The following is a 27589-nucleotide window of genomic DNA, read 5'->3' as shown; positions in this document are numbered from 1 at the left end:
GCGGCATTTTGAAAAAAACGATCGGCCAAGCATTATTTCTAGGGCATGCAGAACCGGAGCGTATGGTTTCAAGAATTTCATTTCCCGGTTCTATGTGGGACTGGAACCTAGAGTCCCGGTTCTTTCCCGGTTCTTAGTATTTTTAGAGTTCCATACCAAAAACTGAAAAAATGAACCCATATGGCGCGACTCTCTCCGTCTGTCTGTGTCTTTTGAGAGAATAAGAATGTTGAATTGGAAATAATTAACAAATTCTTGCCCTAAACAATTGACAACATTTCATAATTATTTTCGACTACTACTTTTGTTTGGTTTGAATGAACTCAATATTTAAAGATACACGTATTTTTTTATTTTTCCCAAAAACTGCTATTTTAATGCGAAAATCCCTTTTTATTACTACTTCGAACAGAAAGAGCGTAAGTTACAAACGTCAAGACACAGCTTTATGACGTCACATGTGTTGTTTCATACACCTAAGAAAACGACAAAATCATTCCTAAAAAAAAGTTTTAACAGTCAGCTTAAACAGTCCGAGATGTCTGACTGTCAAGTGTCAACAAATATTGAATAACTACGAGCTATGGAGTGGAGAAGTATAAGAAGAGAAATCTGTCAAAGTAGAACAGTCGAAAATGACGTGTCAAACCCTTGTGTACCTGCAATTGCAGCGCCACCTGGTTTTATATCTGCACTTCTGAAACTTAAAAGCTTTCGCTCCTTACCTCTAATCTCCATACTACTAGCGATGATAAGTGTCACAGTCAAACTCAAGTGACATCCCAACCGGAAGATTTTTTTGGTTATAGTGGCAGCTCCGAATAGTCTGACTCAACTATGTAACGTCACTTGTGTCGCTTAACTTCAAAACTGGGTAAATACATTCTGCTATAAGGTTGATTATCTTTCAGATCCTATTATATTTTTTATATATTCAACCTTAAAGCCGAATGGATTTACCTAGGTTTGAAGACTTTGAAGTTAAGCGACACACTTCCCCTTTAAACTATTTTTTAGAATTTTTTACTAAAAATAAGGAAAAAAATGTTAAAAAATATATTTTTCTCAAACATGCAATGAAATATTGTCTTTACGTTCCTTAAAATGGGCTGGGAAGTATCGCTTTTTGGGCGCAACAACTCGAGAGGACTGTAAAGGGATTTCATATTATTTTTTAGGCCTAGGCCTGCAAAGTAACTTTTTTTTTAATTTCGACAACATTTTTTATTTCATTGTATGTTTGAGAAAAGCACTATACATGCCTCGGCGTGAAAACGGATTCCCGGCCTCGTATTCCTATCCGGCCTCGCTCGCACGCTCGCTCGGCCGTATATACCCACTTGGCCGGAAATCCTCATTTTCCCGGCCTCTGATGTAATGTACTATTTGTGATCTACAGGCGTATATCTCGAAATGGTTTTCGATTTAGGGACATTGAAAATTTTGAAAAGTTGTCAATTCATTACTGTGGTTTGTTTACGTTATATAAGGAAGTACAACAGTACCATGGTTTCAAGCAATGTTGCAAATTGCACTATTTGCAATAAATATCATGTTTATGTTGTCAGATTCAACTTTACTAGTTATTTACATATACTAAAAATGCCATCGCAAATGCAATTTAAAAAATGAATAAATGATATTTGGAAAAGAACCGGGAGCACAGATTCATAAATTTTAGTCCCGGTTCTTTCGCCACCATAAAATTACCGGGATTTCCCGGGAAATACCGGGAGCATGCCCTAATTATTTCTCAAGCTGCCTTTGCTTCGCTCGGTCAAAAACGTGGAAAAACACAAGGCCCAACTCGTGGTTGAATACTTAATGAGTATTATTGACTTTCAGTAAAATAATTTTGCGGTGGTATAGCTATGTACTTAATGACATGTAATACATAAGGTGACTGTGTAATACATTAAGAAAAGTCAACACGCATTTTAAGTATTTTCTATTTTTATCTAAACGCCTTCGCTATTTACAATAATGCTAATTGTAAATATAATCTACAATACATTACAATAACTATCCAATACATCGATTCTAAACTTATAACAAATAGTTGAAATGTCCGATAAACTAATTAACTGACGAAAAATCTACAGTCAAAGTCTGTCAAGCCATTTCCGTCATTAGAAAAGAGTTTTTTTTAATGTGGCCGCGAATCTTTATAGTCCCATGGGATATTTCGAATTTTGCGCAATTTTCTAATGACAAACATGTTCGACCGACTGTACCTACTATCTTGGAGTTATTTTTCAAACACAGCGACAGATGCAATCTATTTATATCTCAAATCTAAAAACGCCTAATCATTCAATCAAAGTATTACGTAAAACATTTTGGTTAAAACATACACAACACAATAATTGCGTATGGAGGAATGATATTCATCTCTATTGACAGCATTTCAAGTTCAAATTTAAACTACATACTTAGTTATTTTTTATTAGGTACATTACATGCAGTAAGAGATTTTAATTTAATATGTTGCCAAACTAAATATTACCCTGAATATAATGGCTAAACATTTAAAATCCATCTTTATAAACTATCTTTAGCATTTTCTTACTTTAAACGGAACAAATTTTCTTCTACTAAAAACAAATTAAATCTCATTCACTATACAATTCGGTAATCACATTACCAATATCCACAACTACTTATTCCTAAACAAACAATAAATAATAACCTAAAATTTAACCTACAACCGCGTTACGTCAGGCGCTTCACAGTTCCGCTTGGCGCCATCTTTTCCGCCATTTTGAATTTTCCCGTCATCTTGATTTTTTCCGCCAATCCGAGCGTAGATCTCGTCTATGGTCTTCATCTTTGTCTCTGGCACGCAGATGACGATATACACAGTGCTGACGATGCAAACACCAGCGAATAGGAAGAAGACTGTGTGGAGACCGGCCAGTTCGGAAAGTGGGTGGAAGAATCGGAGCTCGATGGAGACTAGGGCACAGGCGAAGGCTATGACTAGAGAGGTCACAGTGCCGCGGAGCTGGAAATAATGGAAATGATTAGCTCAGTGTTAAGTTACCAACAGCAAAGAGGATCGAGTATTATAGAGATTTACTGTCAAAGTAAAATGTGTAGTGTGCATAGACTGCCATCTCTCGACACCTTTTAGACCTCAGTTTTGACAATTCTACTAACATAGCCATCATATGTAGTTCATAAATATGTGTACATTTTTTCGCCTTATTGCAACGAGTTAAGGTGAAGAAATGTACAAATATTTATGAATTCGACTGTACCAGCAGTGTCATCTAATGTTTAGCTTACGCTTTAGGCTTAGGAGACACATGGAAACTCCAAAGATAAAGCAAGGCTTTAGATACTCAGTTAAACTTACTTGGAAGGAGAACATCTCGGTCATCACCACAAATGGTACAGGTTGCAACCCTGCAGCATCGCAATAGATGCAGAGACACAGCGCAGCTACAGGCAGCCAGCCGCCGCCTCCAATAGCGAACCAGGAGCCCAGGAGACACATGGATACTCCCGAGACGAAGCAGGTCAGGCCCAGAAGAGGCTGAAAACAAAAAAAAAACAAAGATTATCATTGTACTGCGTCGAGTCAACCTTTGACCGAAACAAATCGGTCCACAACTTTAAATGTATTTTTCATCACAACAACAACAACAACAACAACAACATACAATCACGCCTGTATCCTATAAACGGGTAGGCAGAGCACATGAAACTACTAAAGCTTCAGGGCCACTCTTGGCAAATAAGGGGTTAAAAGAAAACGAAACTGTGGTATTGCAGTGACAGGTTGCCAGCCTCTCGCCTACACCACAATTTAACCCATATCCCATAGTCGCCTTCTACGACACCCACGGGAAGAAAGGGGGTGGTGAAATTCTTAACCCGTCACCACACAGGCACACTCCCTCACACTCCCTCGAAAACGTGTTATTACATGCCTGCATACCGATTAATGAGCTATTTACCGTCCACGACCTGTCAAAAATACAAGATGGCGGACGAATGTTCGAAAGGTCAGCGTAGGTATTTCAATACATATAGTTTAAAATTTGGTTATTACTTCGCAAGTGTGATGAAAAACATTGTGAATAACACGGGCGGCTGAAGGATTACAAACTCGAGTTATTAAAGCCCTCCGCCTTTGGCCTCGGGCTTCAAATACGACGACCGGTCTGGCCTAGCGCGACCCTGCCTGCTAAGCCGCGGTCCCGGGTTCGAATCCCGGTAAGGGAATTTATTTGTGTGATGAGCAACGGATATTTGTTCCTGAGTCATGGATGTTTTCTATGTATATATATATTTATCTATATAAGTAAGTATATCATCGCCTAACACCCATAGCACAAGCTTTGCTTAGTTTGGGGTTAGGTTGATCTGTGTAAGTTGTCAAAAAAAAACAGCCTCTCGTTTGTAATCCTTCACTTTCCACCCGTAATACCTACACAATGTATAGTTACATCAAAAGTCAACCAACTGTCACATCCAAGAATGAAGAACTAACTGGCAATTTGTTCATCGAAAATAACGAACATCAAATGATGAAAGATTAACCCCACCTTTCTTCCAGTCCTTTCCACCAAGGTGGAAGCGGTGACGGAGCCGAACAACTGCACTGCGCCCAAAACTGCCGTCTGCTGGTTGGCCGTCAACACCTGAAATGGTACGATTTCATTGATGAAGATTTTTCATAGAAATGATACTTACTACTTACTTGGCTGGCGCGATAACCCAAAATGAGTTTTGGCCTCCAACACAAGAGTACGCTACTTTGCTCGGTCTTGAGCGGTATCGCGCCATCTTTCGCCGACGCCGAGGTCAACCTCCACTCTATCCGCCCAACGATATTTTGGGTGACCAGCAGGACGGCGTCCATTCGGTCTTCCCAAGTAGGCTCTTTTGACTGCCCGATCTTCACTCATAGAAATGATGGACGACTTTATTGTGAGTCAAGATCGGATACACTTTACGGGCAGGATGCATCTACCACAGTTAGGAGACACATCAACGTCACGCAGCAGAAGTCTATGGAAGTTTCTATACCTACAAAAAAGATTAGGGAACGCTTACATCGGTAACGGACGGTTTGGTGCAACCGTCCGGTTTGTTATGAAAACTAGTTTAATGGTTTTCATTAGAACCTTGGCCGTAGTAGTCGGGTGAACAGGTCTTTAGGTTTAGTAATTAATTAAATAGTAGTCAGGAATGTCAGGATCTTCAAGTACCTAATTGTATCAAGGATGTTATTTAGGTGGTTATAGAATGTCGGTCTACGATTACGCGTAAGAAACGCGACGGCCTGGGGCATAGGTTGTCATTTTGGTATGATCAGTGTGGGGTCAGAGGTATTTTGAGAAGAGAAGTTGAATTGAAACGGTAGTTACCCAGCTGCCGCTATGGTTGGCTTCACTGAAGATCTTGGACGCAAAGTGGAGGACAGCCAGGCAGCCACACAACTCCCGAGCCAGAGTTATGGTGAGCACTATCCTGAAGGCACGGAAGGCAATGCGGTCTGATGCTGCAGAAACGGAGAAGACATAGATTAGATTCATATCTAAGGGCTGGAGCAAAGATATTGTGTCTTGTACTACATACAACTGAGCCAGCTTTCGTGAATAGTTTCTGTATCCTATCCGACAGAACAAAGCGAAAATCAATTCATATATGTAGGTATGTAGGCATCTCTCAACGTCTCTAATTGATTTTCTTGAACTGGCAATTCAATAATTGTATTTACAACTATTGAACTTATCCACATACCTACATTAAGTCTTGGCCAAGCCACCACCCTGTCTGAAGCTCACAACTTCTCACCTATAGCTAAAACCTCAGCATCAAGTAAACAAGTACATATTTCATTTAACACGGTCCATCGTGCTTATATCTTTACAAACTATTTGTTACGAAGAAGTGTTACAAGGACGTACAACGTACATTTCCATTATTCGTTATACTTTCACCCTGCAACCCTCCATGCCACAATGGCCTCAAAATATGTGGCAATTCTTCATAATCTGAAAGCAAATTATACTGGACTGGTCACAGCGACAAAATGCCTACCGAGTGCCGTGTGATGTCGTTATGTAATGAACGAAACGCAGTCTTGCTCTATCGCGCCACTATACTAGTAGAAGAGGGATAAGAAGAGCTAGCTACGATGCTTACGAAGCATTAGCGTCGTTGGCTAGGATATGAATGTGTTGTAACACCAATTTAATGACAAACATTGTTAGCGGTTATCCCTAATTGTTTGCACAAATCGTGGTGTCAATAAAATTGGGATTTTGATCGTCACGTGTTTTTGTGTTTATTTAGTGTCAATAATGTTGGTTTTGGTTATTGTACATGTGATCATCACGTGTATTCTTAAGTACCTATCTAGAAAACCTAGCTAATGCAACATCGATTTTGATATTATAATACAGACTGAGCAAGGGTTTTAAACGTCAAACTTATATGAAATGATGACGTTTGTCCCCTACTGTTTAATTCAGTAATGGCGGACAAGATGTCAATTTGAGTAAGGTACAGCGGGGCAAATTTCGTCTGGGGGGCCATTGTAACTAATCCATGTCTTCCATTATTACACTATGATGTTGAGTTCTACATGTATCCACTGAACACGCCTACTATACATATATAACCGGTCTACACTCTATTTAATAATGCAAACATTGATAAACATGGAAAAGATGGACCAGTTACATTTGGCCCCCAGTCGAGATTTGCCCCGCTGTACCTTACTTAATAGGTGCTTAATAAATATTAATTTTAATGATTACATATGTAGGTGAAAAGTATATTAAAAACTTTGATACCAACTTAGTCTCCAATCACTCAAATCGGGCCAAACGCAAACAGTCAAACACCCACAAGTTTCAAGGTCTCATTTCACTAAATAAATAAAAAGTTGTTTGTAATAGTCTACGGAATAAAATGGAAAGTTATTTGATTTCAATTTGTATTGTCAATAAGTTACTGGATAAATTCCGGTGAAATTCAATGTAAACAGTGGAATAAGGGGCATTGTTTGTTACATAAGCCTGACTAACAGACCTTCAAAAGACATTGATACGAATAACAAAAACCGACCTAACCGACTAACAAAAACCGGCCTAGAGCGTGTCGGGCCACGCTCAGTGTAGGGTTCCGTAGTTTCCCGTATTTTTCTCAAAAACTATTCAACCTTTTCAGTTCAAAACAATTTTTATTTTTGTGATCTTTTTCTTATTTTTTAAACTTATGGTTCAAAAGTTAGATCATGGACTATCAGCCTACCAATTTTTATCAAAATCCAAATGTACCTTACAAACTTTTCGGAGATTGCTGAATAATGTATGACTGACGCAGAGTGAAGCCAACTTACCAAGAGTTTTGATGGCGTATCGGAACTGGTTTGTCTTGTTCTGCTCCAGTTCTATAAGGAGCATCTTCAACTCGTTGTCCACTGATTCTGAACTCTGGCGACATCGCAACCATCCCAGGGCTTCACGAGCTTCCTGCACAAATGTTACAAGTGCTGTCAGAAATGAAACATGGCTGTCATAGAATGATGCCATCTAAAGAACTAACACACCTTAAGGTACGTAATACTCTTCTGCATTAGCTGGGGCCTATTTCTCAAAACTGAAAGTTACAAGTTACAAGCGGAAGTCTCTTTCCAACTTGTCATATTAGACATTGACAACCACTTCTAAATTGTAACTTGTAGCTTCGAGAAATGGGCCCCTGGTCTTACCAAGAGCAACTCATGCGCGGATCCACCGGCGCGGCCATGCGTGGGTCGGGGTCATAGGGGTCATAAACGGAGCCCAGGTTGGTCATACAAATTCACCAGATGACCCATCCCTGAGTACGAAGCTGAATCCACCCTTGGAGCCAGTAAGCGATGAGGTATCGGCGATAGAGAAACGAACAAAAGATCGTAGCTCCCGTGTAAATAAAAGAGAGAGCGAATATCTAGCTCATCGCTTATTTGCTTTTGGCAGGACCAGTGCCTAATTTTAGGTGTAATAGGGTGCGACTTTAAATCCGAAGGTCATGCCTACAAATCCCAGCACGTCGCTTTATGTTAAAATGCATTTTTATTAAGTTCTGTAATCCGTAACGTAAGCTTAAATTTCTAAACACATTCTGATATATAAACTATCTTTATTTGTATAAGTACGTGCGACTTTCGTTCCGGAGGTCGCGGGTTGGAACCCCGGCTCGCACCAATGAGTTTTTCGGAATTTATGTGCGAAATGTCAGTCGCTTTTCGGTGAAGGAAAACATCATGAGGAAACCGGACTAATTCCAAGAAGGTCTAGTTTACACTTCGGGTTGGAAGGTCAGATGGCAGTCACTTTCGTAAAAACTAGTGCCTACGCCAAATCTTGGGATTAGTTGTCAAAGCGGACCCCAGACTCCCATGAGCCGCGGCAAATGCCGGGATAACGCAAGGAGGATGATGATGAAACTATCTGTATTTGATATTTACGGATTGCGTTTCCGAGAAGAAAAACATCGTGAGGATTAGCAGGTCAGATAGCAAATCACTGTCTTAAACTCTAGTGCCTACACAAGTTCTTGGTATTAGTTGTCAAGCGGTATATATCTCACCTCAACCTTTCCACACTTCAACAAGTAAGACGGCGTTTCAGGCATCGTGGCAAACACCAGCAAATGCACCAGCGGCACTGCCAGACAGATCCACAGAACCGCATGGTAGCTCAAGTACTCTCCCATAATATACACCACAAGATTGCCGAGATTCTGGCTGAGGACGACCAGGCTTCCAAGAGTTCCGCGGATGGAGTCTTCGCTTATTTCTTTGATGTAGAGTGGGGTTACCACGTAGGAGCCACTGACTCCCAGGCCTGTCGGAAATTAATGAAACTTGAACACACTGAATTCCTGAATGGTGACAAATAAATTTCATTTTGGTATTGGGTAAGTTTCCAAAAGTTTTGAAAGAGATCGGGACGTATCGTCGGTAGGTAGCGACTCATATCTGATAGATGGTGATGATTGTTCGGTTGTGAGAAAAGCCAAATTTCATCAGAAAATAATGATTTAGGGTAGAAATTAATGATCGGTTTCTTATAAAAAGCCTCAACATTATAAATGTGACTAAAGTTTACCTATGATAGCTCGGGCTGTGATGAGGGCCCATGTAGATGTGGAGTAAAGTTTGAGACCCCAACATACCTGTGAACAAAAATATCCCTAAATATAGTGTTATCAAACTAACTTTGTATGGAACTTCCATTGACTTAGTGTGGTGATGCCAGCCCGCCTCCACCTCCAAAGAACCACAGCCGAATAACACTTGACCCTACTAATAGTTTTGTGTACGTGCCGGTGAGTAAGGTTGCCAGAACTCAACGAGAGTGTGCAAGTTGCAGGTGTTCAACAGTCCATGGACGAAGACACCATCAAGCGGGCTATTTATGACACTCTTTTCTCTAATCTTTTGTTCTAATCAAACCGATGCAAAAGGTAAACTTAGGCGTATTCTAGATGGACTGAATCACCAGATATATATACTCACAGCCATAGACAGCGAAGTGAGCATGAGCGCCCTCTTCCTCCCGCAGTTGTCCACGATGTACCCGAAGAGGAACACGGCCGGCGTCCCCACCAGATACACCACGGATGCCATCCAGGACAGCACGTCTGTGGACACGGTCGCGGACAGGCTCGGGTCGTTGATGAGGCGCGGACCCATGGGAGACAGCCAGCCCACTGCCATGCCGTACGAGAACACGGGGAGGACCACTGGAAAACAAATGAGGGTATACATGAGCCATCCAGGACAGTACGTGGATACGGACAGGCTTGGATCGTTGATGAGACGCGACCCCAGGAGAGCTAGCCCACTGCCATGCCGTACGAGAACACGGGGAGGACCACTGGAAAACAAATGAGGGTATACATGAGCCATCCAGGACAGTACGTGGATACGGACAGGCTTGGATCGTTGATGAGACGCGGGCCCAGGAGGGCCAGCCCACTGCCATGCCGTACGTTACGATAACACGGGGAGGACCACTGGAAAACAGATGAGGGTGAGTACATGAGCCATCCAGGACAGTACGTGGATACGGACAGGCTTGGATCGTTGATGAGACGCGGGCCCAGGAGGGCCAGCCCACTGCCATGCCGTACGTTACGATAACACGGGGAGGACCACTGGAAAACAGATGAGGGTGAGTACATGAGCCATCCAGGACAGTACGTCGACGGGCAGAGTAAAAAATCGCTCGGAAGACGCGAAACGCTAGTATCGTAGGTATTTAAAACAAAAACTCATCTCTACTATCTATAAGATTACCGCTCGAAAAGCTGGAAAGGATTCTCAAATAGTTGAGGTAAGGTGGATAGTTAAGTTAGTATACATTTAAATATTAAGTCAAACACGGCTCACGATCATCGATACGCCTCGCTACTGAAGCAATTTAAAAGTTGCATTTGTTTACAATAATTCAATAAACAAAATATTCTAGAGATTTCCATTTACATTCTTGCTGTGTGCCTAAAATCTATATGGACACACAAGGATGTCATGTACTATTGTATGACCCAAACACGCCTAAATTGCATTGTACCCATTTGACCACGTGTCAAATTCAGTCCTCGAACTCTTCCAAAAACATGTTTACAAACAAATATTAATGTCAATGAAAATGCACAGACATCAATAACTAGCAATTGCTTAACCTATAAAGGCCACTTGCCACTTATAGTCGAACGGGAAAACAACGTAATTAAATCTGGCAGGGAACAAATTCCAATGCTACATTGTCCCATTCATAAAGTCTATTAATGCAACGGGGAATCACTGAGGAAGTATGGAAAGCTAAAGTAATGTCAGGTGGACTAAAATGTTAACGGAATGATGGCCGCTTAGTAAGCGCTTACAGATGTAACCGAGTTGGCACCCGTTGGCTCGTTGGGTGAACGACATCCGAAAAATATCGGGTCACAATTAGATGAGACTAGCATACCTAGGACTGGGACATGTGGCGTAGTAGAAGTGAGGCCTATGCTCAGCAGTGGCGATAAAGGGCTGATATGATGATGATAAAGAAAGCCAAAGGTCTCTGTTTTCTTACTTGTGTATTTTGTAGTTATCACTAATAAATAATTGATTGATTATTTGAAAGGCTTGAACTCTATATACTTCAAGCTGAAGTATTCAAAGTTTTTATTTGCTCTTATTTTATTTTGGCAGCTTTTGATCCACATCCGAATTTCTGAGCTGAAACTTCACATTAAATATTAATTGTATTGTATGTCTTTCCCATCACGGAACAATGGTGTTCCGGACCTTTGGGAGGCGTGCACGGGGCCGAAGCGGTGACTCGTCCCTACAAGATGGGCCCCCACAAAAAGGATGGTTCAAGGGCAACACCGGTGTGAGAACTCAAGAGTGTCGAGAGGTGTACACCACTTTCTGCCCAGTGGCCGTTAAGCCACTGTACCAACTCGCGTTTTATGCAAATTTTCACTTCCACCCCTGGAACATGTAGCCCTTAACGACTCCACTCTGGACGGCCAGCCAAGGCAAGCCAGAGTCCTGTCCCACCCGCCTTCATATTTATTATTGTTATCATAATAAGCTGATCTAAAGATGCAGACAGAGTGAAGGTGGCCATTTTTTCGCGTTATGGTCAAGCCTACTTCCTCATGCAACAACACGTGCAAAAGCATACATCACCCCGCGCGACCCTTCTAATAACTTATTAAGGAAGTAACGAAGAAGCTAGATCAGTTTCCACTGGTTCCTTAATAGGCAGATCAATTGGGCACTGCAAATATTGCAACAAAATTATATCTGCCGCTGTTTCGCAAATGCGCCAGTACATTTTGTACGGAGATGTTACCTGGCGAACTGTATTGGGAATTTTGTTTGCAAACATTGCAAACCAAATTATGAATGCAGCTGTTTCACAGTTATGTCGGTACATTTTGTAAGGAGATGTTGTTTCACGAGCTGTATTAGGTATTTTGTACGGTTGACATTTTCTCGAAGGTTCAGCGGGAATCAGGACATTTCTGGATGAATCAGAATCAATGTCTTTCAGCGTGTTATTAACCTCTTGCAGTGTAAACGACTGCTACAATTTCATTAATCTAGTTAAAACATAACAATGACAATATAATTTGCAGCCTAAGGATCGCGAGCGGGTGCAACAAACCGTCTGTCACCGAATTTAGCGGTCACAATTTTTTCTATACTTAAGTATAGGATTTTCCAAAAACTTCTGCTGCTTGACTTTGATGTTTCTTTTAACTGTGGTTAATGCAACTATGGCCCTTAATGTTTACATTTATATAAGGGAGGCGATCATTTTAGGGGCAGATGGATAAATCTCGGTAGCTTAGTTGTCTGATGAGCTCAGTGGGACTCTGTTTTATTTACCATCGTCAATAGAATTTACACATTGAGTAAATTTTATACAGGTTATTTATTTACCAACCCAATCCCGAAATGTGACTTTGACATTTTCTATGGAAGAGTGTAGTTTTTTTTTTATTATGAATGGGCTTACTCTTGACCACGGACTAGCCGAAGGCAAAGACGTGGCCTACGATGGAGTGAGCTCGCCCAGAAATTGCCTGCTCACCCTTAATTTAAAGGTTCCCGGGTTACTTATATGAGCTCGGAAATATAGCCGCCGTCAAGGAATTCCACTCCTTGGCAGTGCGCATAAGAAAAGAAGAAGCAAAGCATTTCGTGCTAATTCGCGGAATATCTACCAAGAAAGGATGGAAACCGGCCGTGCGTTTAAGAGTCCGATGGTAGAATGGGGACAGTGGAATAAGCTCGTGTAGCTCTTGAGCACACTCCCCGAAGTGTAACCTGTAAAACACCGACAGACTGGCGACTAGGTTTTTTCGTAATGTAGTAAAACTTGTATGACCTGAATAATCTGTATTTTACGACAAGCGTGACTAACCTACCCCAATTACAATTAGGTATATTATAACAGATGTTATACAGCTAATTGACAAATAATGAGACCGAAGAATGTACTATGAGTCCAAAGCAGGTCATCTCGATTTTATTTAAAGGTATTAGGAGTATTTACAGCTATAAACTGGTTGCCCGTGTGATGAACGGGTTAAGAATTTCACCACCACCTTTCTTCCCGTGGGTGTCGTAAAAGTCGACATTGGGATAGGGGTTGACGACCGGTCTGGCTCAGTCGGTAGTGACCCTGCCTGCTGAGCCGCGGTCCCAGGTTCGAATCTCGGTAAGGGCATTTATTTGTGTGATAAGCACAGATATTTGTTCCTGAGTCATGGATGTTTTCTATGTATATAAGTATGTATTTATCTATTTTATGTATATCGTCGCTTAGCACCCATAGTACAAGCTTTGCTTAGTTTGGGGCTAAGTTGATCTGTGTAAGGTGTCCAATATTTATTTATTTAAATTGTGGCCTAGGCGAAAGATTGGCAATTTGTAGTAGTAATAGTAATAGTAAAGCACTTTCTTGTACCAGAAAATAATACAACACACAAAAAAGAGCATATCACTAGTACAAAGGCGAACTTATCCCTTTAAGGGATCTCTTCCAGTTAACTTTTGAGCAATTTAAGGAGAATTGGAGATGGTAGGCATAGTACAAACGGCACTATTCACTGCAATGTCACAATTTCGTTTTCTTTCAACCCCAAACATGAGTACCTAGTTGCATGTGTTCTGCCTACCCCTTTATGGTGTACAGGCGTGATTGTATGTATGTATTTATTTATTTATCTATTTATTTGCTATCTAATATGTCAATGGCAAACTCTTGGTAAGGATCTACTTATAACACATAATTGACTGCCCTGATGACTGATTTATACTTCACACTTGTGATGGTAAGCAGTCTGCTTAGCCTATAGACGGATCTCCAGCGTAGCAGAGTCGGGCATAGGGTTGTAAATAGAAAAAAAACCAAATGTTTTTTTTTCAGAATTGTGAAAAAAAACATGAAAAAAAACCGAGCACCATGGTTTTTTTTCTAAATATGGTTTTTTTTTCAGATGAACAAATAATACGACAATAACGGTTTTTCGTGAGTTGTAACGTGTTTCAATAACAATAACGTACATTTTAAATTAACATTCAGTATACAAACGTTTATTGGGGAATCCCCGATGTTGCGTGTAGCGTGGAGAGGCGGTGGTGTTGCCAACAGTAAATAGTGATAACTGTCAACTACAGATTTCGTAAATGTTACTTTTATAAGACCAGAAATTAAAGTATTTGATTAAATTCGTTTAATAGTTAACATTAAGTCAAAAAAACCGTATAAAAGTATTAACTATTTTGCAAATTTTGAGATTTCGTACTTTAGAAAAAAAACATACTCCAGAAAAAAAACTGTTTTTTTTCACGGTTTTTTTTCATGTTTTTTTTCAAGCCAGAAAAAAAACCGTTTTTTTGCAACCCTAGTCGGGCATACTGTCGAATACCGAACTGACAGTATCCAATTCCAATGAGGATTACCTCCACTTCTGACAAAAAAATATTCGAGGCTAGGAGACCGTCATTTAATTTTATTTATGTTGGTTATTTTTTTTAATTATTCTTTATATCATCCTCATATTTTCTGGATTAAATTCCTAAATTAGTAAACTGCTTTCAGATTCCACATTGTGATTCTGAATATCTCTACAGCCCGCTCCATTGTAGGTTTCACAAGAACGAGGAACAATACCTACTTTAATGACGTATTGTTTGACAGACGCACGAGTTCTTAAAATCTCTCGTTCAGTCACCATCAGATATATCAAAGCGGCCAAGGTGATCAGAAATAACTGAACACGCCTCTATTAGGCGTAAGAGCGCGGTTTATAGTGTATCTAAGTATTTACTTAATTTCATGTTAAAAATATATCTTTTTTTAAGGTTTTGTAAGTAATTGAAAACTTAAATTTTTGCATTCTTGTTTTTTTTTTTTTTAAATAATATGTAAGTACTTAGTAGTCGTCTTGTGTCACCGCCTCAACCCGGGCAGGCTGAAAATCAGCGCTGAAACCACGCCGAAAGGTGAGGCTCCAGTACGTAGCTGAGACTGTCCACTTGTCACGAATACCTAGATTGTAAGTTAAATTTCCTTGTATTGTATAGGTTACATATATAATTTTAAGATATATCATAAGGTATAGATTGTAACGACCATGTTGTGACAATAAATCATTTTCCCTTCACTAGCTCGGAAACACGTGTTTTGTCCTTTAATACCAGCGGGTAAAAACGCATTTTATCCACTAGAGGGTAAAGTAATTTGACCTTGGATAAAGTCACATTAACTGCTTTAAAATTTATAAAAGTAGGTGAATCTAGTAATAAAGATGATTTACCACCTGTGGAACTACTGGAAGCAGTGATAACGCATTTTTTGCGTTGTAGTTTCCTCGCTATAGTGAGGGGAAAAGTTTTGTGTTACACTCGGGTGCAAATGTATTTTACTTCTCGTGTGTTAAAAAAACTCGCAAGTTCAGGATTCTATTCTAGAACCACTCGCTTCGCTCGTGGTTCAACTATAGAATCCTTTCACTTGCTCGTTTTTCAATTCCACACTCGGCGTTAAAATACAACTTTGCCCCCTTGTATAACAAATAACTATTATCTATCTATCTAACTACGTCCGATCCGAATTAGTGAAAATAAAGTTGTAGGAGGTAGGGCATAGCGAATGATATTCCGCTTTGTGTGGTAGGGCACAGGGCACAGCACGGATATCGTCTCGCTCGAATCTAGAATACAGCCCAACTAGGGAAGTACTTCCGCCTTACAGAAGACCGCAGCCAAATAGCACTAGACCCTACTCATAGTGTTGTGTTCCTGCCGGTGAGTAAGGCTGCCAGAGCTCAACGAGGGTGCGGTGTGCTGATGACGGGAGGACTTACGGAACTAACTTGTTCCGTCTATTGTCCTTTGAGTCGTCGGCAACCCGAACCCTCCTTAGAGCTTGTACACTCCTTTTTGCTGTGTACTTAACACAGCAAAAGGGAATGTACAAGTTTCTAATGGGGTGGCAACGCGCATGTGACACTGTTTGAGTTGCAGGCGTCCATAGGTTACGGTGACCGCTTTACATCAGGCGGGCCGTATGCTTGTTTGCCATCGACGTAGTATAAAAAAAAAACCTACGGAACTAATTTGTTCCGTCTATTGTCTTTTGAGTCGTCGGCAACCCATTTAACCCTGCTTGGAACTTATACACTCTTTTTTGCTGTGTACTTAACACAGACAAAGAGTGTCCAAGTTTCTAATGGGTTGGGAACGCGCACGTGAGACTCCTTGAGTTGCAGGCGTCCATGACGGTGGCCGCTTTCCATCAGGCGGACCGTATACTTGTTTGCGACCGACGTAATAGTATATAAAAAAGATCCGTGATAACCGTAGAACTATTTGTACGGTTATTGGTTGTCTTTCGGACATTGCATAATTGACACTAACAAATTTGTTAGTAAATACCATATACCTATGGTGTTTTTGACTAAAGGTAAATGTTACCTTTCAAATTATTATAAAAGACAAATAGCTTTATCGCTATCCTATTTATTTGACATTTCTGCCAAGAATTTGGCAGACAACTCTGCTCCTATTGAGCAGCAAAGTATGAACTTGGAATTGGTTCCAGTCATAACCAATGATTTAAACTAGCTTCTAAGACAAAAGATTCTGTCTCTGGCAATTTAATTTTAAGTAACTATAAGAATCAATACTGTGAGCAAGGAAAGTATATCCACCTGGTGCATCAAAATATTCAATGTATTAGAGGAAAAGATTTACAAATTGAACTATTCATGAACGAATTTTATGTAGACATTTTATGCATTACTGAACACTGGTTAAAAAACAATGAATTAATGCCTCAATTTAATAATCACCAGGTGGCAAGTTCGTTCACCAGACATAGTTCCATACATGGTGGGTCGTTAATTATAATAAATAGCCAGTTAAAATTTAAGGAACGTAAGGATATTGTTTCCATGTCTGTTGAACGGACTATAGAACTAAGTGCTGTAGAATTGGAGCAATTTATTGTTGTCTGTGTGTATAGGCCGCCATTAAGTAATTTTGAAACTTTTGAATAAATTATGGAATCTGTGCTACTTAAAATATCATCTTCTAGTAAAAAAATACTTATATGCGGCGACTTTAATGTAAATATCTTGGAAAATTCAACAATAAGTATCAGATTGTTGAATCTTTTCAAATCATGTAATCTCAATCATATTTTTATGGAGCCTACTAGAGTGACTGCCACTAGTGCAACCTGTATAGATAATATTTTCACTGATATTTTTCCTACTACTAAAGATGTAATTAGCAACTTAGAATCAGACCATTTAGGCCAATTGATAGTATTTGAGACATTAAGGAAAAATACTTTGAGAAAACAAATAACTTTTGTACCAGTAACCTCCGACCGCGTGGAACGAATGAAGCAAAGTTTGGTTCAGGCGCTACCCTCCCTGTCTTCCGATATGAGTCCTAATAGTATGTATAATTCATTCTTTCACACTTTTCTGCAACATTATAATGCAATATTTACTTCAAAATCGGTCGTAGTTAGTGGTGCATCAGTTTTTAGTGAGTGGGCTACTGCAGAGTTACATCAACGAAGACGTGCATTGTATGCCTTGTATGAAGAACGGCGGTTTAATACGAGTGATGAATTTAAAGAACATGTTAAGCAATATTCGAAGAAGTTCAAGATAGATTGTCATATCGCTAAGCGAAATTATCTTAGTAATAAAATAAAAAATAGCTCTGACATTATTAAAGCAACGTGGAAAGTAATTAATGTGGAAACTGGTCGCTCGAAACACGCAGTAAAAGATATTAAACTGAATATTGATAACAAAATTATAGATTCCAATTTTGAAGTAGCAACAGAGTTCGAAAAATTTTTCACCGAGATACCAGCATTCACAACTAAGGATTTAAATTCATCACCCTTATCTGCCGTCACATTATTAGAGGAAAACGTTCCGGAGTGTTGTAGAGACCTTTATTTTGAACATGTTTGTACCTCAGATATAGTAAAGGCATTTAAATCAATTAATGTCAAAAAAACTAGTGACCTCTGGGGGTCTCCGTCCATGCCGTAAAATCCTTAGTTGAGGTTGTAGCGCCTGACTTAGCAGTTATATTCAACAACAGTGTTGACTGCGGCGAGTTTCCTGATCTAATGAAACATAGCAAAATAACTCCTTTATTTAAATCCGGCAGCCACTCTGACCCCACTAACTTTAGACCAATATCTGTGCTGCCAACTTTCAGTAAAATATTTGAAAAATTAGTTCTTTCTCAATTAGTACGACATTTTAACGTTAATAATTTAATGCATAATAAGCAATTTGGCTTCACACGGGGTCGCTCGACAACCGATGCTGGTGTTGAGCTAATTAAGCATATTTTCGATGCCTGGGAGGAGTCACAAGATGCTTTAGGTATCTTTTGTGATTTATCTAAGGCCTTCGACTGTGTTTGTCATGAAACATTGATCAGGAAACTACATTATTATGGAGTCAGAGGATCAGCACTAGATTTACTCAAGTCCTACTTAAATGGTAGAATACAAAGGGTAGATGTCAATGGACAGAGATCAACTGGGTCATTGGTCTCTATGGGTGTACCACAGGGATCAATATTGGGGCCTTTCCTGTTCCTTATCTACATAAATGACTTGCCATTCCTTGTAAAGACCCACCATGATATAGTATTGTTTGCAGACGACACCTCACTTATTTTCAAACTCAAACGACAGCAACAAGCTCACAGTGATGTAAACAATGCTATCTCTAAAGTAGTGAACTGGTTCAATGCTAATAATTTATTATTAAATGAAAAAAAGACTAAATGTATTAAGTTTGTCACTAATAGTAACGTAAGGAATGAGCAAACAAGTGTCGTTGTGAAGGATGAGGAATTAGAACTGGTAGATAGTACAGTTTTTCTTGGTATAACTTTAGATTCTAAACTTCAGTGGGGTCCCCATATTGTTAACCTCTCGAATAGACTTAGTTCTGCAGCTTTTGCAGTGAGCAAGATCCGTCAGTTAACAGACGTGAAAACAGCTCGATTAGTTTATTTTAGTTACTTTCACAGCATTATGTCATATGGTATTTTACTTTGGGGCAGTGCTTCAGAGATAAATACCATATTTATTCTGCAGAAGAGGGCTATTCGAGCAATATATAAAATGAACCATAGAGACTCACTTAGAGATAAATTTAAGGACATTAATATAATGACAGTGCATTGTCAATATATTTATGAGAATATTATGTATGTACATAAAAACATTTGTAATTTTAAGAAAAACTGTGATGTACATAATATAAATACTAGAAATAAACATAAACTCGCGGTGCCCTTCACACGGCTCTGTAAAATTAAAAAATCATTCATGGGTAATTGTGTTCGATTTTATAATAAACTTCCGAATCATATTACTGACTTGTCAATTAATAAATTTAAGAATCATGTAAAGCGTGTACTCATTTCCAAAGCTTATTATACAACACAAGACTACATGAATGATAAAACAACGTGGGATTAATTGTTATTCGAAATGGTTTCTTATTTTTACGTTTATTATTATTATTATTGTTGATGAAATTAATATTGTATTTTTTTGGACATTGGATTTTTCCTAGAAATATTCTAGACATGTATTTTTATATATACATATACCTAATTATATATTTTTTGTTTAACGATTATTTTTATATGAAATTGTATATTATAGACTCAATATTATTATGAACAATAATTTACAACAATAAATTGCTCTGATAATTAGGTTAGATTAAGATCATAATATATATGTAATGAACTATTCATAAGAGCTTGTAACTAGGCCTACATGAATAAAGATATTTTGAATTTGAATTTGAATTTGAATTGCACCATAAATCGTCTGAAATAGACGCTAAGGCCATATATATATATATATATATATATTTGTACGGTAGTAGCACGGCTATGAGAGTAGGATCGGGCGAATTCTGTAACCGCTCTTAGAGTGCATATTCAGATATTTTTCACCACACCAACTGGTAAAGGCTTACTTTGCTATTCGAAAACAGATAGCAAAATTGCATTTTATCCACAAGAGTGCAAAGTAATTTCATACAAATTTTAACTTGATGTCTTAAGCTGGCTGGCAGAATTTTCCTGTAATTGATGATTTTGAATCATACATTTTGGGTTAATTGATGGGATTTGATTTAGTTTCATGTTTGTAGTCAGTATTTGGTTCGTGTTGGTGTGCTGAAAAATTTTGTGTTTCACTCGGCGGCAAAGTTTGTTTAACCTTCGTGCCTTGATACCCTCGCAACGCTCAAGATTCCACTTTTTGAACCCCTCGCTACGCTCGCGGTTCAATATTGGAATCTTTCGCTTGCTCAGGTATCAATATAGGCACGTGCGGTTAAACAACAACTTTGCCCCCTTGTAAAACAAATAACTATTGTCCCCCGAGGGGCAGATTTTTGAATGTCGACTATTTGATTCTGTGAATTTCGTTCAATAATATCTCCACTACTAGCGATTTACATTCTACTAATAGGATCAAAAACGAGTAATCTTTACCAATAGATTTAACATTACTAGCCGTCCTTTTTCAAAAATAGCGTTACGTCGTTTTCCACGGACTTTCGAACGGCGAATTCGTGCGTTCGAAATTCAAAAATCGGTCCCCTCTGGGACGAAAAATGTGACGGTTACAAATAAAATGTCGCCCTTGTTGCTTACCGTAAGGTTGAAATTTGCTCGTATCTGTATACAAAGGATCTGTCCGAGCGTCCTTAACTTAAGCGACAATGTGGTACGTAAGTACTTTTTAACCCCCGACGCAAAAACGACGGGTCTGTCTGTCTGTGTGTGTGTGTGTCTGTCTGTGGCGTCGTAGCTCCCGAACGGATGAACCGATTTAGATTTAGTTTTTAGGGTTCCGTAGTCAACTAGGAACCCTTATAGTTTCGCCATGTCTGTCTGTCCGTCCGTCCGTCCGTCCGTCCGTCCGTCCGTCCGTCCGTCCGTCCGTCCGTCCGTCCGCGGATAATCTCAGTAACCGTTAGCACTAGAAAGCTGAAATTTGGTACTAATATGTAGATGAACCACGCCGACAAAGTTCAAAAATAAAAAATGGAAAAAAATGTTTTATTAGGGTACCCCCCCTACATGTAAAGTGGGAGATGAATTTTTTTTTCATTCCAACCCTAACGTGTGATATATTGTTGGATAGGTATTTAAAAATGAATAAGGGTTTGCTAAGATAGTTTTTTGATAATATTTATATTTTCGGAAATAATCGCTCCTAAAGGAAAAAAAAGTGCGTCCCCCCCCCTCTAACTTTTGAACCATATGTTTAAAAAATATGAAAAAAATCAGAAAAGTAGAACTTTATAAAGACTTTCTAGGAAAATTGTTTTGAAGTTGATAGGTTCAGTAGTTTTTGAGAAAAATACGGAAAACTACGGAACCCTACACTGAGCGTGGCCCGACACGCTCTTGGCCGGTTTTTTTTTTGTCAGAAAGCTGAGTTAGTCGGGAGTGTTTTCAGCCATGTTTCATGAAAATCAATTTACTATGTCGCGGTCGGGGTTTTTTTTTTTTGCTTGAAAACGTCACAAATATTTTAACATGTTCAATGCTAGAAATATAATAGTTATTTGTTATACAAGGGGGCAAAGTTGTATTTTAACGCCGAGTGTGGAATTGAAAAATGAGCAAGTGAAAGGATTCTATAGTTGAACCACGAGCGAAGCGAGTGGTTTGAGAAAAATAGAATCCTGAACTTGCGAGTTTTTTAACACACGAGAAGTAAAATACATTTGCACCCGAGTGTAACACAAAACTTTTCCCCTCACTATAGCGAGGAAACTACAACGCAAAAAATGCGTTTACCACTGCTTCCAGTAGTTCCACAGGTGGTAAGTCATCTTTATTACTAGATTCACCTACTTTTATCAATTTTAAAGCAGTTAATTTTGAATTTATTCAAGGTCAAATTACTTTACCCACTAGTGGATAAAATGCGTTTTTACCCGCTGGTATTAAAGGACAAAACACGTGTTTCCGAGCTAGTGAGGGGAAAATAAATATCTTTTGACGACCTTACACAAATCAACCAAGCCTAAATAAATAAAGCGTGCATCTATTTTTATATATATTAGTCCATTTACCTACTACGGCTAGGCAAGGAGACCATTACATTTTAAGGTTCCTAACCTGAACAACATTTAACCTCAGAACTTCCTATATTCTTGTAAGTTTTTAATTCTTACAGAAATAAAAGATAGCTCCAAATATTATACGCACGTGACATAATAGGTATTAGAAATACGTTTATTTCCCCAATAACTATCGGCGTTCGAAATCGATATTATTAACGATCTTTTTATTATACCTACCTGTCATACCAATTAACTGATGCATCATATCTTAATGTAAAATTCGGGAAATAATTTAATAGCGTGTGCCAGTCAGATTGGATAATCAATTTATTAAATTAAAACTTCGATTTAATACATACTTCATTCATTAATTCCTCTCGAATGAACTATATTTTTATTAATATTTATATAGATTAAGATACAACTGCAAATTGCTGCATCTATCTGCTATTTTTTTGTGCACTCCATCTATTTCGATAGTATATTACCGTCTATGCTAACTCTGCACCGCTGTACAGGACGAACTAAGAGCTTGTATTTACATGTATATGTTATGGACCAAGTGATTAATAAGGGCATTATGTATAATGCCCGGGCATTATGAATAATGCCTAGCTGTATTGGGCAAAGTGATTAAACATTGTCTAGACGCCATTTTTTATCACATTGCCCGGTCATTATGATAATGCTACGTGATCGTTGGGCAAATTGATAATAAGTTTAACAAGTTTGCATGAACGCCATTTTTTATCACATTGCCCGGGCATTATGAATATTATGATACTGCTACGTAATCGTTGGGCAATTTGATAATAAGTTTAACAGGTTTTTCTGAACGCCATTTTTTATCACATTGCCCGGGCATTATGATACTGCTACGTGATTGTTGGGCAATTTGATAATAAGTTTAACTAGTTTGCATGAACGCCATTTTTATCACATTGCCCGGACATTATGGTACTGCTACGTGATTGTTGGGCAATTTGATAATAAGTTTAATAAGTATACTGGGTGTTTCCTAACAAATAATGAAATATAAATTGCGCTTTCTTGAATAAGCATACTTTTTAACCGCCGCCCTTAAATCTCAAGGAAGGTGGTTCTCAACTTGTTTTTTTTTTTATTTGTTCCACGATATCTCCGCCGTTACTGGACCGATTTAGACATTTTTTTTTGATTGAATGTATATGCATACAGATTGGTCTCATTTTTATTAGAACCCAGTTCTGATGATGAATCCTGGAGAAATCGAGGGAACTCCTCAAATCTGAAAGGCATACATATAGTGATTTTTATGTTTTTAAAGGAACAGCATGCATTTACGTACGCATTCTGCAGAGCTAGTTCATCATCTAAGTTTATTAACAATTGCTTTTTGACACCTAAAGTGCTATTTATCCCTCTCCTAGCGAAAAAGGGACACTTGGTCATACCTACTAAACAAACTAGGCGTTTCACTATCTTTGCCATGCGTGAAAGGACACTTTTATGATAGCGCTTACCAGTAGCTCTGCCTTATGGCTCTCGCCCTCCCCCGACATCATCTATGTCTCACTAAGGCTCGAAGCGAGCTCTGATCTGCGGCCTATGTCGGACTTGTCGTTTAACTCTAAATCATTGATTATAAGTCCTATCTTAGCCATCCTTGACATCGAGAGGTCCTACGGCATTGCAGGCGGCTCGCGACGGTGTCCTTTGTAGTTTGATATGAAACTGCATACAGTCTCTTGAACAGATCGGCACGAAAGTCTGCTGAAGCTGCGCCAATCCATCTATTGGCTTTGCTACATGTTTTATTATTACTCTGCCCAACAGAGGACGGGCATTATGTATAATTCCCGGGCGAAATTGAGCTATTCGGTATGTTATTATCACTTTGCCCAACAGAGGATCGGCATTATGTATAATGCCCGGGCAAAATTCAGCTATTCGGTGTGTCTTTTGCATATCTCTGGATCGTGGACATGCGTGGACCTTTGGGAGGCATGCGTGGGGGCCAAAGCCAACAGCACAGAGGCCTTTTAAGACATTTTAATCTAAAGGCAAGGGATACACGTGGCGGATACCACCCCGAGCGCACAATATGATATGATACAACCGTAGATGGTCCCCGCCAGGTGCAAAGACTATTGCAGTGCAGCACTTTTGTGCTACAATGGGAGCCAAAGTCATGGGTTATTGTTTTATAAGTTGGATGAACTGGATAGAGGGCTATGGGAGGAAACTATCGGGCACCTGACAATAAGTCTCACAATTGTAAAAGACAGGCGGTGACTTGCCAACTCATTGAGTGGGCCCTGCAAAACGGCCGCACACACGGTGCGACAACAGTGCAACACTTAAAGAGTGGCTGAAAGGTTGTCGAGAGGTGAGACTGCGGTAGCCAGATTCCGGTGATCCGTTCAGCAGGCCGCCGACTTTATGACACTGTCCCATTTATAATATTAGTATGGATTCTCATACTGTGTAATTTTCTTTGTGTAAATAAAATAAAAAATCTCTATTCTTGGGCAAAATTCAGTTATTTGGTGTGTTATTATTACTTTGCCCAACAGAGGATGGGCACTATGTATAATGCCCGGGCAAAATTCAGCTATTCGGTACGTTATTATCACTTTGCCCAACAGAGGATGGGCATTATGTATAATGCCCGGGCAAAATTCAGCTATTCGGTGTGGTATTATTACTTTGCCCAACAGAGGATGGGCATTATGTATAATGCCCGGGCAAAATTCAGCTATTCGATATGTTATTATCACTTTGCCCAACAGAGGATGGGCATTATGTATAATGCCCGGGCAAAATTCAGCTATTCGATGTGTTATTATTACTTTGCCCAACAGAGGATGGGCATTATGTATAATGCCCGGGCAATTTAATTATTTGAATAGTTATTATCAAACTGCCCACTCACAATGGGCATTATTCATAATGCCCGGGCATTATGTATAGTGCCCGATTTATCACTTGGTCCATAACATATAGCCGTAGGTTTTTTTTTAAATTTTAAATTTGTGGTTAGGTTATTAGAAGACAGATAATAATTACCTAATATGCTAAGAATAGATATAGACGAACAAGCAAATCTTGGCAAGCAAAAGGCAGCAAATTTTAAAAATGTAGGGCTCAGCGGCCAATTGTCATCATGAAACGCGTGCCTTCCTTTTTTCAGTGCCAAGATTTGGTTGACCGGCTATAGTCTATATGGCAAGATTATCTCAATATTTTTGTATTTAATTTGTATTTGTTTGTAGACACAGTGTGTTTGACACACCACTCTACCTATAAACCGAAATAAATCCATACTAATATTATAAATGGGAAAGTGTGTGCATGTGTATGTGTGTTTCTCCGTCTTTCACGGCCAAACGGAGCGACGAATTGATGTGATTTTTTAAGTCGAGATAGTTGAAGGGATGGAGAATGACATAGGTTACTTTATTCTCTTACTTTTTCTCTTACGTGCCTGCGTAAGATAGCTAGGTTACGGTGACCGCGTCCCATCAGGCGGACTGTATACCTGTTTGCGTCATGCGTCAAACAGAAGTATTTGATAGACATGCGATAGTGTGAAAATTAGATAGGTATCCGCAGTTGATACGAGTACCTAATAAAATATTTACCTACATCAAATACCCAAATATTCGAAAGTTATTATCCTCTGAACAGCAACTTTCCAGTCAGCTCAGTATATTGGAACTTTTTCTACGTTTGTGCACCAAACTATACCTCTACAGAAATGAGTGCTTTTCATCCCTTAAACAACCTACAAATATTTATTTACCTATAAAATATAACGTTTATTTTTAAATTTCAGATTGATTTGTATTATATTTGGGTAAAAAATAATTAATATTATATTATGTTGATTTTCGCGCGATAATTCTTCGCCGTGTGAATCGATTTAACTATATAATATTATTTTAAATTATGAAACTTGAATATTTTTAAACATTATCTTTTTTTCACTAATTTATATTTTAAAAAAACTTACTTAAAGAAGCCATGACAACTTGATTAATCCTGCTCCCTTCCGAACAATATTTCTTCACCGTATACTTTAACATTTTACTTTTCTTAAAACACTTTTTTTTTTATTAGCCTAGCCCACTTTAATTAAAAAAAATTAAAAAGGACTGGCCGCGAGTGAAACGCAAATTTAAAAAAAATGTGTTCGAATTTCAAACAATTGCCGCGCGCGTCCGCTACTGAATTCCGTCAACGAGTGAGAGCGTTTAATGACTGGTCAAGCTTTTGCCACAATAAAGCTAAGATACAACAACTATATATCTGTCGGAAGCAGGAAAATAAACAGTGTAATTTTCTTTGATTTTCCGATTTGGAGTTTTTATGTCATCTAACGGAGTGTAGTTGGAAAGGGTTAAGTCCTATTAGTAAGTCATTAGCCAGTTAGTCATGATTGTGATAATTAGTTAGTTTTTAGTTTTGGTGGATTCATTATAAAGTTAGAATTAGTAGTCTAAATATTACACAAACATGGCATAAACAATATAAACATTTATCAGAGTAAATTATTGTTGTTTTTAGTAGTGGTAGTAGTAGTAGTAGTAGTAAACCACTTTATTGCACAATAATGGCACAATAGTTATTTGTTATACAAGGGGCCAAAGTTGTATTTTAACGCCGAGTGTGGAATTGAAAAACGAGCAAGTGAAAGGATCCTATAGTTGAAGAATAGAATCCTGAACTTGCGAGTTTTTTAACACATGAGAAGTAAAATACATTTGCACCCGAGTGTAACACAAAACTTTTCCCCTCACTATAGCGAGGAAACTACAACGCAAAAAATGCGTTTATCACTGCTTCTAGTAGTTCCACAGGTGGTAAATCATCTTTATTACTAGATTCACCTACTTTTATCAATTTTAAAGCAGTTAATTTGACTTTATTCAAGGTCGAATTACTTTACCCACTAGTGGATAAAATGCGTTTTTACCCACTGGTATTAAAGGACAAAACACGTGTTTCCGAGCTAGTGAGGGGAAAAATAAATTACGTACAGTACAGTTTTTATATGTTTATAGTTAATTAAAAGGTTAATTAACCTTATCTAAAAATTATATGTTACCTAAGAACCGATAAAAGCTACGTACTCGTATATAGAATGATCCAAATAAAATTTAAAATGTGTATTATAATGTCCTGATCAAGTGATCATTTTTCTTGTTCGGCCTAGGGCATTCTGGAGACGTATAGACATAGCTGGGCATTAACTCGTTAATCCGTTAATCGTTAATTAACGAAGTTAACATTTCGATTAACGGGTTAACTTTTAAGTTAACTTGAAAAAATGTTAACGGACTCGTTAACTTCCGTTAAATTTCTCCGAGTCCGTTAATCGTTAATCTAGTAGGGCACAGGCGCCATCTGCGCTGCGAAAAACACGTTCTGA

General features: G+C 38.7%; 1 protein-coding gene across 1 annotated transcript; it reads right to left on the bottom strand.

Moving 5' to 3' along the window:
- Positions 1–1935: 1935 nt before the first annotated feature.
- On the bottom strand, positions 1936–26259 carry LOC125237827 (facilitated trehalose transporter Tret1-2 homolog). The gene is made up of 9 exons (XM_048145025.1): positions 26171–26259; positions 9527–9753; positions 9117–9183; positions 8596–8852; positions 7361–7493; positions 5379–5512; positions 4554–4649; positions 3359–3538; positions 1936–3004 (listed from the first exon to the last, which is right to left on the bottom strand). The coding sequence occupies exons 1-9, from the start codon at positions 26241–26243 to the stop codon at positions 2702–2704; spliced, it is 1470 nt and encodes a 489-aa protein (XP_048000982.1). The 5' UTR covers positions 26244–26259; the 3' UTR covers positions 1936–2701.
- Positions 26260–27589: the final 1330 nt, after the last annotated feature.

This window comes from Leguminivora glycinivorella, chromosome 22 (assembly GCF_023078275.1).
Source record: "Leguminivora glycinivorella isolate SPB_JAAS2020 chromosome 22, LegGlyc_1.1, whole genome shotgun sequence".
NCBI lineage: Eukaryota > Metazoa > Arthropoda > Insecta > Lepidoptera > Tortricidae > Leguminivora > Leguminivora glycinivorella.
The sequence above is the reverse complement of the archived record's forward strand: the minus strand, read 5'-3'. Positions and strand labels throughout refer to the sequence as shown.